The 18553-nt window shown below is 33.5% G+C and overlaps 1 protein-coding gene across 1 annotated transcript; it reads right to left on the bottom strand.

Moving 5' to 3' along the window:
* Positions 1-4693: 4693 nt before the first annotated feature.
* Positions 4694-18172, bottom strand: LOC137812372 (uncharacterized). Its single transcript, XM_068614318.1, has 14 exons — positions 17668-18172; positions 14684-14763; positions 13887-14045; positions 12961-13174; positions 11277-11363; positions 11056-11195; positions 10736-10816; positions 10551-10615; positions 7455-7627; positions 6807-6937; positions 6625-6712; positions 5818-6031; positions 5585-5685; positions 4694-5422 (listed from the first exon to the last, which is right to left on the bottom strand). Exons 1-14 carry the CDS (start codon positions 17833-17835, stop codon positions 4937-4939), a joined length of 2187 nt encoding a protein of 728 aa, XP_068470419.1. The 5' UTR covers positions 17836-18172; the 3' UTR covers positions 4694-4936.
* Between the last annotated feature and the right edge of the window lie 381 nt (positions 18173-18553).

The raw sequence follows: 18553 nt of genomic DNA on the forward strand, positions 1-18553 counted from the left end.
ATGATTTGTTCCAGCTCTTGAACCATGATTTACAAAAGTGTTATCCCTATTAGAGGAATCGGAAGCTATGAATGAAGGAACATACTTAATAAGGAAGAATGACTTGGGAAAGTGAAGGGCAATGATGAAGAAAGATTCTATAAAATCAAAAGTGCAAAATGTTTATGAAAGGTAGATTACGATTGATGAGAGCTAATGAAGTTTGAATATAATAAAGAAAAAATGTTTAAAATGTTGTGTGAAACAACAAAGTTTTTGTTATTAGACACTAGGTACCACATTTGATACACGGTTAGTCATAAAATATAAGTTTATAACATTCAATATAAAATAGTCATACAGAACTCGACTTCAATAAAATTGTCATAAAAAAATCATCCATAATAATTCAATCTCAAATAACTAAAGTTTAATCTATAATTTGTAAACATATTAAAACTCATTCTTCTTAAATATTCGTTCACATGTTTAGCTAAATTTATGGATTTCAAACTTAAGGAACTTATATACCAACACATATCCAAATAACTTGTCCAATAACAATGACACCACATACCGTCAATGTGGATATCCAGTTTGGATTGGTTTTTGGCCAGACAAGTCCAATCCAAGAATATTGTTATTAAGCCCAAGTTTTAGAGATAACAAAGAAAAAAAGACGAATATGAAAAATGGATTAAAATCTCATCATAATATTAATGAATATATTATGAAATAAATCTTATTAATGCATAATTAATGTGATTTTAATGCACAAATCTTGATCTCTTTAAATATTTTGATTTACTTAACAATATTTTTTATTATATTACATAAATATTTTGAATAAATAATTATAACTTAATATAAATAATAGTTTGCTAAAAACAATATTTTTTCTTACCATAATTACTCTCTTTTTTAAAATATGAATTAGACATGTTTCAAATGAATTTTGGTGGTTAGATATTTCTCTAATTTTTCACATTAATATATTTTTTTCTGGTTCAACGTTCATGACGTTACTATTACTAACATTTCAACATGATACACCTTCTATTAAATAGGTTTCTATGTAATTCTCAATTTGTAAGTCTCACATTTTATTATCGATTTAAATGATCTTTTTTAAAATTGGTTTTAGACGTTGAAATACCTTAAATCATAGTTATATTTAACATAATTAACACAACAATTTCACGAAATTTAGTGCAGTGGTACATAAATAGGATTTTACGTGAAGTTGAACCTCGTATGTCTTCTTCTTTGATGACCACTTCAAAAAACGAGAAGCAAATGTTGAGAGAAGCTTCCTTGCATACCAATCTATCACCATAATAATTGAACAACACTTACAATATAATTATAAAATAACAAATTTTTTCATTCTTTTTCTCCCAATTTGTTTTGTTTAGTCCCTCGAGACCTTAAAACAATTAATCTAATCACCTCACGTGCGCAACCTTGACTTGCTACATATTTTTCTTCAAGTCAAAGGACAAACGTTTGATTTTGGCTGCAATTGCCATCTTTTGTTTCTTGGACGAAACATTCTTCACACAATAGTGTCCACATACACTATTTCATTTCTCAATCACTCAAATACTTTATTTAAATATAATTCATTGACATTTTGGTTACATATGCATTAACTTCAAACTTAATACAATAGTCAATTACACGTGTATACATAGTTCTTTTAAGAAAACCCCTTTCCTAAGTAAGAAACTTTAGAAAAAATGTCAACAAAAGGAAAATCAAATTATAACTAAACAATGCAAATTATGAAGGTCTTCTGTTTGATTTTGTATATTTTTTATGAAAAATAATTCAAATTAATGTTTGATTTTATAACTTTTTTACGCGGAGTGTATTAATTAGAATAATGTAAATTTGATTTATATTTTGAATCAAGAAAAAAAAAAGACTTAAAGTTTAAGTTTATTAGTTCAAATAATGAAAAAAATATGTCTAATTGTGCTTTATAAGCAGAAATAAAAGGAAATCTAAAAAGATATTTAAACTGATTGTTTCGAATAGTGTCTTAATTTATAGAGATATGCATATTAGCAGCAGATTTGTGTCTTAATTTTAGCAGATTTATTTCTTAATAATACATAAGCTGTCATAAATATATACTACAATCACATCCTTAACGTGTAGCAAATTTATTTACTATTAAATAATAAAATAGACCAAAAAATCAGAAATATGTTACAATAATCATATTCCTTAATTACGACAGATTTGTTTACTAATCTATAATTATTTCCAGTCAACAAGCCTACATAAAAAAAATGAATGTCTGAATCAAATATAATTGATTTTATTAATTTAATTCAATTTAAACCCAAACTTATAAAAATGTCAAACAACATGAATATGTTTAGCTTTGATTTTTCGTGAAAATTGTTTATGCTGGATTTAATTGCCCCTTATAATATAACTTTCTCTTTGAAATGGTGAGATTTTCTTCCTTTTGCAAAAAAGTGTGTTTCTCATACAAACTATTATTTATTCATAATAATCTATTTGTGGTATGCAATCTTCTTAAATGGATTTGCTACGTAATTTCCTTTAAAAGATTGCATAAAAAAATAATTTAAGGGAAAGAAGTAACATGAGAAATAGTCATAGAAGTTGATTCGCAGCCATTCTTTGTTGTAATTAAGAAGAAACTTCGAGGAAAGTGGTGAATTTGCAACGCATTGGAACTGGGAATAATGAATCTATAAATTGTGAGAAGGCACAGGAATTGAAGAGAAGAGAAGAGAAGAAGCGATATGAAGTTTGAAGCAGTAGGAGGAGGGTGCAAGTACCACCCTGATAACAAACAACTACCAGGTGTTTGTCCCTTTTGCTTAAGAGACAAACTCTTGAAGCTCTATGACATCAACAATCCAACGTATCCTCTCCCTTCTCCTTCTCCTCTTCTTCCTTCTTATGTCTCTCACCGCCATCGCCGCCATATTTCTACCGTGCCGGATTCTGTCTCTTCCATGGTTAGTTTCAATTATGGATTGAAGAAGAGCAACTCCATTGCCTTTGCTTCAGGAAGCCAAACCACAGATAGGGAAGTCAGTGAAAAGAGCACGGGGAGAAAGAAGAAGAGTGTTTGGTCCAAGCTCCTCAAATTGACCAGAAAAAACAGTAAGGAGGTCTTCATGCATTCCAGGACCGTGAGGGAGGGAAAAACTTGGCATTTTTAATGTTAATGTAGATCCACTTTTTTAATTCTTGTAACTATACATAACTTTGGAGAATTTTAATTGATTTGCAATTGGATTGGAGCAATGTTTCCTCCATCAGATTTTTGTGTATTCATCTAAGAATGAATTATTTTACTGTCTCACATTTCCGAGAAGCAAATTTGATAACCACCGTGTCAATAACAATTATTCAAAAAAGGTTGCTGATGCATCAGTTCAATGTAGACTTATTCTCCCAGTTCAAAAAGGGTGTTTTTGTTGAACCTTCAGATTTTATCCTGTAATGTAAATCAAAATTAATTAACTCGTCTCAGAATAAGATGAGTATGAGCATGGGGTTCTTATATGGTAAAGAGGTTATTAGCTCTTTCAGGAATTTTAGTGGTTTTCTTTTATATTTTAGTAAAAATATCTTACCCTTAATAAAAAAATCTCTTTCTAGTAGCACTCCCTCTTCATCTTCTTTATCATATCATTTCAATCATACCCACTTTCTTTTTCTCTGCTTGTACTAACACTTCTGCACGTTTATGCGTTGTGAGAACAGTTTTGCATTCCTTCCTTTGTCTGATTCAGAGGTTGGTAAAATATACCTTTGACTTTGATGTTTTCAATTTTTTACTGTTGTAATGAGAAAATTTTCAAATTATACATTTCATAACATATACTTTTGTTTTTTTTATCTATCACAAATTTTATTTCTAACTTAACTTAATTTGAATGAATGCAATGTATATTTAAACCGATGATTGTGACCATGTTACTGAAGACTTCTGGTAGGAGAAAAAATACATATTACAATCCAATTAGTCTCTGACATGATAAATGATGAGCATGTTTATATGAGAACACAATACTTAAATTTTTGTGTTATGTATGGTACTTTTGTGCTTTGAATTTATGAAATAGTTGTACTTTTTTTATGACAAATTTTAATTTAATTTGACAACCACATTATCTTTTATTTTATTTAAGTTTGTTTTTGTTTTTGAATTTGTTTTCAATGTGTATAAGTATATATAAAAAATAGAAGATATATAACAACATTTTTAAAAATAGTAATAAGTCAATCAACAAAGTAACACATTCCAAATATCATTTTTTTTTCATTTAGAATTTAAATTTTATTTTAAATTGTCCAATCTAAAATACAAAACATCCAAATGCAAAATTTATATTTCAAATTATATAATACAGAATGCAAAAGATCACAAATGTCAAATTCTCGAACCTGTAATTCAGAAAGTCTCAACAAAGAAAGGCAATTTTGGTACTTCAAAAGCATGGGTGTGCAGGAGGAAAAAATGTGTCCAGGAAGAATTTACCTAGAGTTTGATATTCACTTCCTCCCTCCACAAGCACCCCCTGTTCCCATTGCTCTACAAGCATTCTACTAGTCATTTTTTAAAGGAAGAAAAAAGTTAATCAAGGTATACAAACACAAGGGAAACCTGAGATCTAAAACGCTGTATAGAGGTGTGGCGGGAGTGAAATGAGATTATGAATAAAAACAGAACAAATATCTGTAACTCTGTATAGTGGTTCAATTTGAAGTATTCCTTCTCTGATCATCTACATTTAATGTGAGGTTGATTTTTAAGTAGTACGAGTTCCTGTATGGTAAACTATCTATCTTTAACATGCAATTGGGGTATAAACTACATAGGAAACAAGAAACTGTACATGATAATATGGTTTTACATGATCAATTATAGAACATTTGCAACTTCTCACCCAAATAATGGATATCATCTTCCAGGGCCAGAATTGCGCCCCATCAAATTATCCTGATCATTGTTAATATTTTGGTGCAATGAAGGCTGTTTCAGTCTTTGAAATATATCATCAAGGGACTCAGATGAGGACACACTAGGGATCTTATCTTCCTGTGTTTGCCGAATAGGTGCAAACCTGTTGCCCCCTATGTTTGCCTTGAAACTCTGAAAGCTTGTTTTCATTGTTTGCCATGTTGAGGCCATGCCTGAAGTTCCAGCAGCATTACGAGTATTGTCGTGATCAACCAAGGAAACCTTAGCAGATGCTAAACTTTTCTCTTCTTCCTTCATTTTATATGCTAATCCACTTTGCTGTCTTACAGCAGCATACTTGCTGCTGATGGCTTCCCTGCTAGAGCTATGTCTTCTTGTCTCTTCCTTCAAAATTTTAGGCTGATTTCCATCTATTTCTTTATTAACTAAAGCCGAGGTTCCCTTCATTTCAACATCATTTTTCACCTGACCATACCACAGCTATAATGTGAGTGAAGTGTTGAACTTTGACCACAAGAGTAAAAAATGTCATATCTTGCAGCCATCAAATTCATGATAATGTGGCATGAATGAATAAAATAGAGAGAAAATTGCTTCAATTTTCTTATTGGTAGGGTGTTGACATACCGTACTATTGTCGTTAGATTCAAGATCAATTCCATTAAAATTCCTCACTAATGGAACAACTTGCTCGCCTACATTGCGTCCTTGTTCAAGCCAAGATCGTTCTACAGATTATGTGAAAATCAGTATAAGAAATTATCACAAATCACACATTGCTTCAAGGTTCACTAATTTAGACATGATTTATCATTTGATATTTTGACTGATGACAACTACAGAATTCTTCCCTGGCATACCTTTCTGTAAGATAATTAATCCGGATGGATCAAAACCATCCATATCTTCAGCTTCAGTTTCAAAAACATATCTCTTCCAGCTCCCGAGAAAATCAAATACCCTATCAAAGAAGTTGCTTGCAACCAAAAGGGTGTATACAACCATAATAAGTGGATAGATTTTGTTAAACTTGTCTCCAAAGAAAGGGACTGCATTATCAATGTTCCCCATTCTCTGCAATTAATCATGTAATGCACCAAATTAGCAAAAGGAACTGATAGGAAGGAAAGAAAGCAAAAAATGTTGATAAAGCAGGTGTCAATGATTTTTTGGCATAATGTGAACATTTACATATAGGCAGGTAGAGACTAAATAAAAGACAACAAAACCATCAGACACTTGCAAAAATAAGTACATGTATCAAGTAGAACAAAATAAACAAAAAGTGAAAAAGAAAACAGTTTTTTGGCAGTAAACTTGATGAAGGAATGATTCAGTGTCATGCCTTTTTCTAGTTACAATATGTCGTGCCCTCAATCAGTATAGCCATGAAAATCACAATTTCCAGGATTACTAAAAACTGAGAGGTGATTTGATACTTTCAATTGTTGTAAAATGTCTCTAGAATCAAATTACTCATCTAATCACAAAGCAACCAGAGGATGTTACTTCTTTAACTAGAATTATTAGGTTATTAACTTTATAGCTAATTCTCTCTTGCAACTTCTTTACACTAAACCGATAGTTTTTAACAATACTATATGCAAATAAGTTCAGAAGAAAATATTAAACAAGAAATCAATATGTAAACCATGAAAAAGACTTACCTGTTCAAAGATAGTTGTTTTGTCAGAACCAAGGCGAATAAGATTAAGAAAGTTGTATGAGATAGGAGGAGCATAACGAGCAATCATACTGGAAATGAGACAGAAGATAATGATGTGCAAGATAGAATCAGCAATTCAAGAAACAGAATAAGTAGCAGTAACGGTAGTGAATAAAATCTTACGAGCATATCATAAGCAGGCTAACTGAGCTGGTCTGTCGGGGTGTCAATGAGTAAAACACCAACGTTCCAATTTTGAACAAGGAGTAGTATGTGCAGATGCACATGTACATGAGAGGAACAAATGCAAACGCCTATGAAAGAAATTGAAGAAATGGGATTCAAAAGGCAGCCTGTATTCATTTTAAATATGGTATAAAGCATTTCAGGAAAGAAAAAATGCATACTGAAAAATTACAAGAGTTAGTTTGTTTTAATTTCATGTATAACCCAACTCCAAAATTGAATTTCATTTCAAACCTTTTGTTAGCTATATATGATGACAGTAGCAATTTCACAGCGATTGAATTACAACCTCAAACCAAAAAGCAAGTTTAATTTGCTAAAAAAAGATAGGCAGGGAACTGACAAAAAAAACACGTGCAGTTGATCAATATGCACCAAACAAGGCCATGTTACTCGATCAGAGAAGTTCATGAGACCTGAGAGAGTTCACCTTACTTTAAATTGTTAAAGATTTCCAATATCCTAGAACTAAATATTCATCCAAACTTTCTTTTCACAAGGTAAATTAAGATTTCAAATATACTTATAAGCATCTTGATGTCCACGTTTTACTGTAAATACTTATCTCTTAATAACCTAATCTACCTGCACAAGCACTTCCTCTGTTCCAACAGATTTTATAAGAATCGAGAAAAGTGATAGATCAAGACTAGGTAGAAGAGTAGCCTCTGCTAAAAGAATTGTAACGGACATGACACCAAGTATAACAGCCAAGCCTTTCTGAACTTGCTTTCTTAAAATGCATCGCCAGAAAAATTCTGCAAAGAAAAAACATTTATTCAGAAGCCTATGCAAAATATCTCTAACTATTATATTCCATATTCATAAAAGGAAGGAGTACGTTATGTCATGATGCAACATTAATGCAGCAAGAAAGCTAACTGAGAAAGGAAAATATAGATCAAAATGAAGTTTAAGAATCTTTGAAGCCAAAGACAGCATTTCTTTATGTGATCAAATTAGACTTCCACCATGTTTGCAAACATTAGATTCAAATTCTCTGTTCCTTCAAAACCTAGAGAAACCTCCATTAACAAGCTTGAATGCTTTAAGTGACTTTAATATACATAATTGTATTAAATAATTAAATAATAACTACAAATTCACTCTACTCTATATGCATAAAAAGTAAGCGATTTGGCTTTTCTAAATTGGGAAATTGTAAAGTGAGAAAGAAATCATGTATCCACCATTGATCTCAAATAAAATCTTGTAAAATTAACTCACTTGAAATCAGAGGTGGATCCACTCGTTCTATATCACTTTAATACACTTTAGAGAAGTCAAATCCATTATTCTGTACTGTTAGAAAACAGTTTAAATTCACTACTACATTTAGAACATACTAAATGCTAGCCAACTATAATTATGACTGTTGTTAATAGCTTTCAATTTGCCCCATTAGTTCTTGATTAGCCCATGTTCTTAATGCACTCTACTTGTAAAAAAATCAATTGCCTGTATACAAGACCTATACTATCCCCCAAATATCATGTCTAAGAGTAAATTAACTACAGTTTTTTCGGATTGCAGAAAAACTCTTGTTCTTTAAATGTTTACAGCAATCATCCTTATAGGAGTACAAACAAATAATATTTTTCAAACAATTATGAGGGTTTTCTATAGGTCTCTCCATTAAGGAGGTGTGTCAGGTGATTTTCGAAAAAAAAGATAGGGAAGAAGAGTGTAATTTACTTGTTTAAATTAGGTATCAAAGTGTTACCGACATGTACTCATCTTTCAGCTGCATTCGGTTCCAACAGAACTACAATTTCTATCATTTTCCACGTTTTCCCTTTGTTTCTTGAATCAATTATATTTATAATTGTTTGCTTTCCCTGGTGATTTATCAATTTCTATTCAACAGCTAAAGGTATTTTTTCTACCTTTTCTTGGATTTGATGCATGACAAAGATTCAAATGAAATGCTGTTTGTTCAGGGGCGGCCATGCTGAAGAGGTAGGCCAGAGTGTGACTGAGGGAGTTTCAGGGATAAGAATGGGGTGACTCTATAATGCATATGATGGCCAGTTTGGTATAAGACTGAGGTGCTGTATTCCACTCAATGGGTAAAAGGGATGCTCAATGACCAAGATAATGGCAACGTGTAGGTGAAGTTAAAGGTGCGGCGGAGATGTGACGAATGATGCTTCAGCACAGATCAGGTTAAACCATGGGTGCTGTCATCTGTCCGAAGAGAGTTTAGTTGTCTTGCTACCTTGAAATTTTGGGAGCTTGTGGTGAGTCCTAGGTACTAGTAAAGGGAATTGAGCATGTTGGGTGAGAATGCCAAAGAGTTCTTCAAGTATTTGTGAGCCAAAGATTTTCAACAGCTATAAACCAAGAACACTGCCAATAAGAGTAATATTTGATTGAGTTGCACTAACTTGTTTCAAATCTTAAGTTTCTCTGTTTGTCTTTACTTTTAACAAAATGAGCACTTAATAAGTAAAGTAAAGTAGGGTTAAAATATCAATCTAAATCCATTAACATATTCGGAACATAAGAATATTAGCCATCTATAGTTAGGACAGCATTTAATCACTGCTACCTCTGTAATTAGTACTTGTTTAGTTACATACAATTTCCCCCAAATACTCTACATTGAAACATACACTGCAAAAACAGTTACATAAAAATGTTTATTATGCAGGAAGTAACAGGTCAGTTAAGCCATATATGTTGCATTATTTTTATTGATATCTTCATAGACAGAAAGGGTAACATGTCTATGTAACTTGTGGAACGATAGGTCGGAAAGTTGTCCCGATAGAGCTAGTCCTGGTCTGCCTTAATTGCGACCTCTCAAAGTTGATTCTCAATGTCTTGGAATGGGCTATATATGAAGGAATTAGGTTCTCAATGTCTTGGAATGGGCTATATATGAAGGAATGAGGTTCTCAATGTCTTGGAATCGGCTATAAATGGAGGAATTAAATAGAGAGGTTGAGGGAATCATCAAAGTACGTAGCAATCGGGACATCTCGAATTGACCAGAGATAAGACCTAAATAGTAGTCAATCCTTACCTTACAAGCTAGGTTTTGTAAGATCGAGTTAAACACAGCCCAAATTATAATATCATACCAGAACTTATCCTAGAATCTACATCTATAGTTAGGTCATCCACAATGTCAAGCTCCAAGCTAATAGCCTTGGGAATGAAGGGGTGTGTTTGAAAGTCTCCTTGATGGTGTCTTAACAAAGTTACATATATGTCTTGGAAGGGCCACTTATGACAGAGTTGTCTAGAAAGTCTAAGTGAAGCATCATAGTGGAACCTAGATCTATTGTTTGGTCATCTACAATATCATGTTAAAAACTCATTGTCGTGGGAGTGACCGGTGTGTTGAAAAGTCTCCTTGATGGTGTCCTAATAGTTACTTACCAATGTCATGAAAGGGCCACTATGACAGAGTTGACCAAAAAGGCTAAGTGCATCATAGTGTACAACCATCAAAACATCAACTCTTAGGGTTTAAGATATTACATAGACTAGAGATAAGGCCTAAATATTACTACGAAAACTTGTATAATCTTCCCTTTATAAGGCTAAATTAGGTCTTAAGTCCAAATTCTAAAATAGACACAGTATTGCTAGTTAAAACAAATAAATATGTTTCTAGTTGCATGGGAAAAGTATATTTACTTAAGAAAAAATAAGTTAATATTCTTTATTCACCTAAAGCGTCACACAAAGACCCAAACTTGCCAGTCCGAGCAGCTTTGAAGCTTGAAATATATTTCCTGTAATGAGAGCATAACAATTGAGTAAGGTGAGCTGGAAAAACCTTTAATATATTCACTGTAGAAGGATATTGCAAGGGGGCAAAGAAAAACAGAAAAAAAAAATGATAGAAAACAAACCATCCAGATGAGTTGCGTCGATCATAATTCTTTATCGTGTCTTCCAATTCAAGGGCTTCTAACACGTAAGTTATATACTCACTACAAGAATGCAAAAGTGAGATATAAACCAAATAATCAAGTTGTAATATATACCTAGTCAATAGACTTTGGTGAAAGTAGTAGACAATGCCAATGAACAAAAATAATTAATTATCCATCAAACCTAGCATGGATCATATACATAAAATATCTCAATATGCGAAAATCTCTTAGTAAGGATGATAGAAGATTCAAGAACAATAAACCCACTTAAAAGACTGAGTTGATGATTTGCTTACCTTTTATATCTGTAGTATTCCTCAGTTGCTCCTCGAAGATGACGCCTAAGTGTTGCCATTGACTTCTCATCGGTGTCATAATCCATATCACTTTCCCCTAATTGGCCACCTTGTGGTTTGAAGGATGGATCTTCCCTAGACTGGAATATTGTAGGTTATATCCAAACAAATATCTAGTTTGTGTACTCAAAATATTTAATCAAGAAATCTAAGTTCAATACCATTTGAATTAGCATATCATCGATTACATTCATGTAAGGTCTCAGAGGATCACGCTTGGACATTTGGTTGGATGTGGCTTGAGCAATCTGTAGAAATAAACCTCATTGTTAAAATCAAGGTTACTCTTGCTTAATGAGAAAGAACACACACATACCATGTTCACATGATTAGAGTGGTGCTATGGATATTGGATATGGAAAATATCAGCAACCCAAAAATCTTTTACAAAAATATATTGGAAGTCATAACGAATTATTGAATTGGAGAAGCATTGCAGAAAAAAAAATACAATATATCCATATAAATAAATAAATGAAAAAAATATAATTTTACAATGCAAAAATAATGAAAACAATTGTACAATTAATAATAATAGCAAGTCTAGAAATTAAAATTAAAATAAATTCAAAGCAAAACACAACCAAGTTGAACTAACTTGCTTAGCTGCCATTGAAATGGCTGGAAAATATATATTTAGGGGTTTCAATTTTATAGAGATTGAGGATCGAGTAGAAAAGAAGGGAAAAAAGAGGGAGGGGAGAATAAGAGCAGAACAGAACCAATGAGGTAATAGGAAAAAAAATGAGAACCTTGCGATTTGGGCTAGGTGAGTAAGTTGGGAGAAGGGAGACAGGCGGTGGCGTTGCAATGGTTCAATGGCAGTGTTGCAGTGGGTTGATGGCAATTGAAAAGGTTGCAGGAAACGACAGAGGAACAGGTTGTAGGCGGTGGCAACATCATCAGTGGCTGACTGCATCAACTATGATAGTTGAATAGGTTTACCTTTTCAGGTTATATCTGGTTCAAGAAGGTTAGCTTAGGTTTTATTTAATTTTGGGTTGGGTTTGTGTTAGATTGGGTGACCAACCCATGTTTTTTAAATCTATTAGGCGGCTAAAAGATCTACTAGGTCAAGTTGCACTGAACCGAGACTTTTTCCTTTCTAAGGAAGAGTGGGGTTGCACCATAGGTTTGTGGTGCAATATCCGTCATAAGTTGGGCACAAATGGTTAATGTGTTGAAACCAAGGTTGAATCATTTGAACACTAGCTGAGTTTGACCCTTAGCAGAATCAATCATTGGTTAGACTTTACTTATTTCTCAACTAGGCTAAATTAGTAATTTAGGCACGTAAAAAAGGATATTGGAACCAATGAAGAGAGAGTAGATTGCAAGTTTTAGTCCTACAAAAAAGGAGAGACCAAGAACGTCCAGAAGTTGTTATGAGGGATTTCGTGAATAATATCTCTAAAGATTTGATTTCTATTTGAGTCAAATGATGTTGTGTGATTCATGTAACCTGCCTCACTAAGTGGGTTAAGGCTTATGTTTGTTGCTATTGCTTGGTAAGGGACAACATCTTACCAAAAAAAAGGAAGAACCAAGGTATCATATGCCAAATTAGTTCAGTTTCCATGATTCCAAATTTCCTTAATAATGACCCTTTCATTGCTTAATAGTTTAACAATGACTATATATCCAGTAAATCCAGAAGTTCAAATTAAATCAACTAGAATTGGGGTCATCAAAAGATCATTAGTCACAATCAAGAATAATAAGTTATTATTTTGCTTGTAAGAAATCAACAAAAATTTCAAGTTTGCCTGGCAAATTGTGATAATGTAAGAGATAAAAATTTAAAACTACAAAAGAAAATTTCACTGCCTCATGCAGACTACTTACAACTATAGCATTTGAAAGTTCTTGGTGAGCATCATCAAGCTTAACAGCCATTTTAGCAATTTTGTGGGAAAGAACTTTCTGTCGGATTGTCCAATCAGCATTTTTCCAAATGCCTTTGGGAATTTCACTTAAACCAAAGCCAAGAAGAAATGCGCCAGTAACAAGTCCAAAAGTATTTGAGCAAGCCATGGCTAATCCCAAAAGACCTCCACTCCTGTTTTAATGAGAATTAAAGAAACAAAGTGGGACTTCAGTTGAAACCAAGAAGCATAAACATGTGCGTAGAAGTGAAAAAGGTTAATTAGGCAATCACAACTATCATGTAGAAAAATATAAAGTAGTTGCACAGAAGGTAGGCAGTTGTGTATCCATGCAATGAAAAACATACAAACTACCAATTCAGTGCTTTGGTGGTGGCATATATGTAAGTTTAGCAAATCCATGATTCCCAAAATGTCCTGCTTTCTATTATATGTTGAAAGTTGAAACACTGAGCCCATTGCCATAGCATTTAAGTTTCTCAGAGCGGAAATGTGATCTCTAGGAGTAAATGCAAAAATTTCAAAAAAAAAACTATATACGTTGGATAAAAATGTGACTTGTTACTGCATGTCTTTAACAGATAACGTAGTGCATTATGTCTCATAAAAAGTGGTTTAGCTTAAATCATCATTATTCACAATTACAAAAGGCAGAAGAAATAGTATTTGGGAAACCTTGTGGCGGACATCAGTCATGACAAGAAATACAGCCAAATATTGCCTTTTTTTTATGGATGTGAGGAAACAACAGAACTCATAAGTGGAATTGGAATCTTTATCAGGAAAAAAAATAATTAGAAAAATCAAGGAAGCAATATCTTAGAACCTATTGCATTCAACAATATATATTTCAAAATAACTAAGATTAAGAGGTTAAGAACCAACCACTGCCGACGCATCATTATGAGAAGAATAATTCCAAAAACGCCAATGGATCCCACAATTACATAAAAGATCAAGTTAACATGTAAACTAGTCTTCAATCTTTCTGATACAGTGAAGTCCCCAGCATCTTCAAAACCCTGGATAAGGGGCACCACAACCCTGATCATGATAAAATGACACAAAAACATGAGCAAATTGCCTTTCTGATTTGATTTTATATTCAAATACTTGTAATACTTATTATGCAAGAAAGCATGTGAGAAGACAAAGCAAATGGCATAATAGCAATACACAAAATCTAAGTTTAACATACACTCATAATAACTATTCATGTGTTGTCAGTCATTACTACTTCCAAAGTTGGCACAAAGCCTCAGTTTGTTTCACAGCAAAAAAATGTCACATTTCAATAAGCAACATTCATGCTCACATGTAATAGTTATTTCAACTTAATCTCATTCTACATCATATCATATGCAGTACACATATTCTTTTATCTCTCTACTCTCTCCCTGAAACCTCCCTATTCTATTTTATTCCGTCTTCCCTTTTCTTTCTCTGCCTTTGTGTTTCTTTCATCTTTCCCGCCTAAATTCTATACCACATTACAAAGTTCATAGTTTATTAATTCAAATAAGGTGACTGGAGAATGTTTTATTGTCAAGAAAACAGAGACAAAAATAAATATGACCAGACAATCAAAAGGAGTTCAAGAAAGTCTTGAACCATCATCCAATACATGGAGCTAAAGATTGGCTTTTCTCAAATAATGGTAAAAACTTTTACAAGATGCGTACCATGTAAGCAAAAAGGTACTCCAGTATGACCAGCTCCAGAAGAAAGAAATGCCCCCATTCTCATGGTAGGAAGATATTGTCTGTAGGTGTAAAAAAAAAAACTCAATATACAAATGAAATAATTGCACATATATTTCTTCAATGATCCACAACACTATTCAGCATTTAACAATTTAAATGCCAGAAATGTCTAATTGAAGTAGAAAAAGGGAAAAAACAATGACAAGCTTAGATGCAAATAGACGTCATAAATCTACCTTGTCCAAAACATAGGGGGTAGCACAATAGTTTTGTCTGAAATCAAAAGTTGTTGTCTTTACACTATTATCACAAAGTCAGCCTATTCAGAGCCAAATGAATAAGGGCTTGTTTGAAATAATTCTAGTGTTTTACTTTCAAAACTTGTTTGCGATGCAGTTTTTAAAAACAACAAAACAAGGCACACTGTATGAGATTAAAATAGTGCTTTACTTATTACAAGAATACCATCAGACTTAAAAGTAAAAGTATAAAAAAACAATTCTAAGCTATTTTTGTTTCTCAATTTCAGTAATTTGGAAATAATTTGCAAAACACATGCAGAAAATAATAATACAAACATGTTTCTTTTGTTCTTTTGTTTTTAAAAACGGAAAATAGCTTTGACCACTAGAATCAAACAAGGCCAAAATCTTTCACAAAGTTACAGATCAAATGAAATCTAGTTTCAAAAGTCCCTTTGTAAGTTTAACTTGATAGCAAGGTGGAGAAGACTTTTGTTTGGATAGTGGTAATAAACAAATAATTCACCGTGGGAATGCATCACGAGGTTACTTCTATGTTTAAGTTATATGTTTCTGGAGTTTTGAGACCCACAACCACTGAAATTCCTTTGTGCATGAACAATTGACTTTTGGCTTTTTGAGGAGCATTGGGTTTGTGCACAGTCCTGTATTGGATCGTGTTTACTCATTTTAGAGGTTTTGCCAGAGTGATAGTAAAATTCTTCGGCATTGTAACTCTTTAAAGTGATTGTAAATGGAAATACTCGAACTTTTAAAAACAATGTTTTCCCTTTCATCCTTTGAGGGACTGAGTTGTCTTTTTGGAATCTATGTGGGAATAAATATCTGTCTTAGTCTGTATAAAAACTGTAAAAAGTAGAATAGCTATTTCAGATCTTGTATTTCTGGACCATTTTCTAGAGTAGGTTGAAATAAATCATGTGCACTCTAGAAACCATCACTTGACATGCAAGCAAGGGTTTCTAGAGCTCAATTGAGAAGAAGAACACGGCACACACTAAGAGAAGTTCCCAAAAGTTCACCCTAGGTTAGCTAGACTAACCAAGGTTAAGGATAAAAAAAAAAGGTAGCTTAAACCTTAAGCTACCTTCACCCATGGGAGTCTATAAACAGGTGTCTTCTTCACTCTTGTATTCAGATTTGATATTATGTGAATGAGTAAACTGAATTTCAGACTTCATTCTCTCCCAAATCTTCCTTTGCTAGAGAGCCTAAAAGGCCTAGTGAACCCTAGAAAGTTGGCTCAACCTCTTTCTACTTCAAGCACCTGATTCACTTCATATCTTCACCGAAACTCCTCCATTCACAGTGCAATTCACTCTCCTTCTGCTGCATCTTCATCTCATTTCATCCAAGGCACACCTTGGATTACATCATAGGGCCTCTCTTGCAGGTAGACAAAGGGATCTCTCTTTTTCAATCCAGAAAAGAAAAAGAAACTATAGCAAGGAAAGGCCTCAGAAAATCGGTTTTATACAATTACCAAACTATCAGTAGATAAGTATGTGAATGCGCACCCTAACATTCTATTTCTTTTCCCAAATTGAAAGGAACAAAAAGTATATAGAAAAAAGGGTGCACTACTCAATATGACAGAAATGCTTACAAATGTACTAAAAAACACTCTAGAAAACAAACAACACTTTTGATATGAACATAAAAAGAAGCAAGACAAACATCATTGCCAATTAGCAATACGAAGAACTCAAGAAAGGCAGCAATCCACTGTTATTTGCCAATATACGATTTCTATTGTTCATGAAATATCTTCATAAAGATCATATATGATATAAAGCACATGTCCCTCAATCATAAATCAAAGAGGATGCTATTAAATTTAGCCCCGTGCAAAAAAATGTACGGGGTGTTGTTAAGTATTAATTAGTTCCCTTACAAAACTATTTAAGAAACATTCATAAAGTCCTAAAGAAACATTTCATACCCCTCTTGCGGATCCATTTTAGGCCTCAAGGTGCGGCCAATGGATTGAAATAACTACCTAACCGTTTTCCCCATCACTATACCACTATACAAGGCCTCACATGCCTTTAGGTAATTTTTTTCATGACTCACTTCACACACCTCCTACGTTTATTCTCACTCACTTGGGCGTCAGAGTTTGTGGGTTCATCTACTTGCTGGAATTCGCTCCACCCCCTCACGTGCTCATGCCCATTTGAGATACAAAATTACCCTATAAAGATAATATATAATGAATATGTCCTCAAGTTGAATTTTTTGGTTTCCCACGAAGTTCAGAGGAAATCATGTTCAAGCCATAGTCGGACAATAAATTTGGAAACCTCCCCCACCTTGGTTTGCCATGTAACGGGGCACTAGCCCCTTCCGCTAAACCCATTCTAATCTTGCTTTGCACCTCATTCAAAGAGTAAGACTACGTTCAGGCTATGTTTGAGAAGCCATAGAGCGGCATTCAACGCAAATCCACCGTGGGGGAAGGATTAGCATAAACATGTTTCGCGAAGTGAAAATGTCACAAAACAAAAACTCTATATATAAAAAACAACTAAAAGATAGTACAACTTCTCTACACTGACAATGCATCAAACTTAAATTCCAAAACCTCCTAATCATTAATATGAAGTTCATAATGAAATTCCTAAAATGCTATTCGTTTGAATTCTTCCTACGATCTTTCAAATTTCCCAATGAAATGGAATTGGAATGGTTAGGAAGTACCGTCCAGATATCAGCGGGGACGAGGACGATGATGGAGAGGGAAGAGAGCCAAGTGTATCCAACGGTGAAAAGCACGTAACTAGGGACACGTGGAGCTGCGTAGTACCTCAGCGTGAAAAGCACCATCCCCGCTGTGAGGGGCAGAGAGATCATGTAAAACACCCACATCTCTCTCTCTCTCCGATGGAACACTCGATGGATCGGATCGGATCGAGTCGAATCGGATTCCGGTGGTACGGTGGTGGTGGCGGAGGTGGAGGTGGCGGTGACTGGCCTTAGCTTCTGGTAAAGTTTCGTGAACGAACGGCACCACTACACAGCACGCAACACCTCTCTCTGGGCTTCGCGCCTTATTTCCGTTTGCGGATATCGATATCTATCTGGGCCTTCAGGGCCCGTATCTTGCTCTTGCTGTCAGTTCTGCAACCAATTCAACAGAAATGTTTTTCTTACCTTTCTTTCCACTACACTGTTATAATTTTCTACTAATTTTCTTCTTTTTCATGATATTTAACTCCGTTTTTTCCGTTTTATCATTTTTTCTTTGCGTAAATATTGTTTAGGAAAAAGTTAAAATGATCTTTTTGTCTCTCTATTTTTGTTCACAAAGCATCACTTACCTAAGAAAATTTTTAAAAAGACTTTTCGCACTGTTTCTTATTTAAATCATTAAAAAATTACGATGGGTTTGAAAAAATTACAAAAGTAACCATGGTCGAGGTTGGGTTTAGTTCTGGACTCCATAAAAAACGGAAAAGCTTGAAGTTAAGGTTTGACATTTGTCGTTTTCTTTGAAAAAATCAAAGAAAATTTTCTCGTTTTCTAACATTTACTTTACTTGTATATTTTTGAATAATTATATATTTAGTTGTAATATAAATAGATA

Source organism: Phaseolus vulgaris, chromosome 2 (genome assembly GCF_000499845.2).
Source record: "Phaseolus vulgaris cultivar G19833 chromosome 2, P. vulgaris v2.0, whole genome shotgun sequence".
Lineage (NCBI taxonomy): Eukaryota > Viridiplantae > Streptophyta > Magnoliopsida > Fabales > Fabaceae > Phaseolus > Phaseolus vulgaris.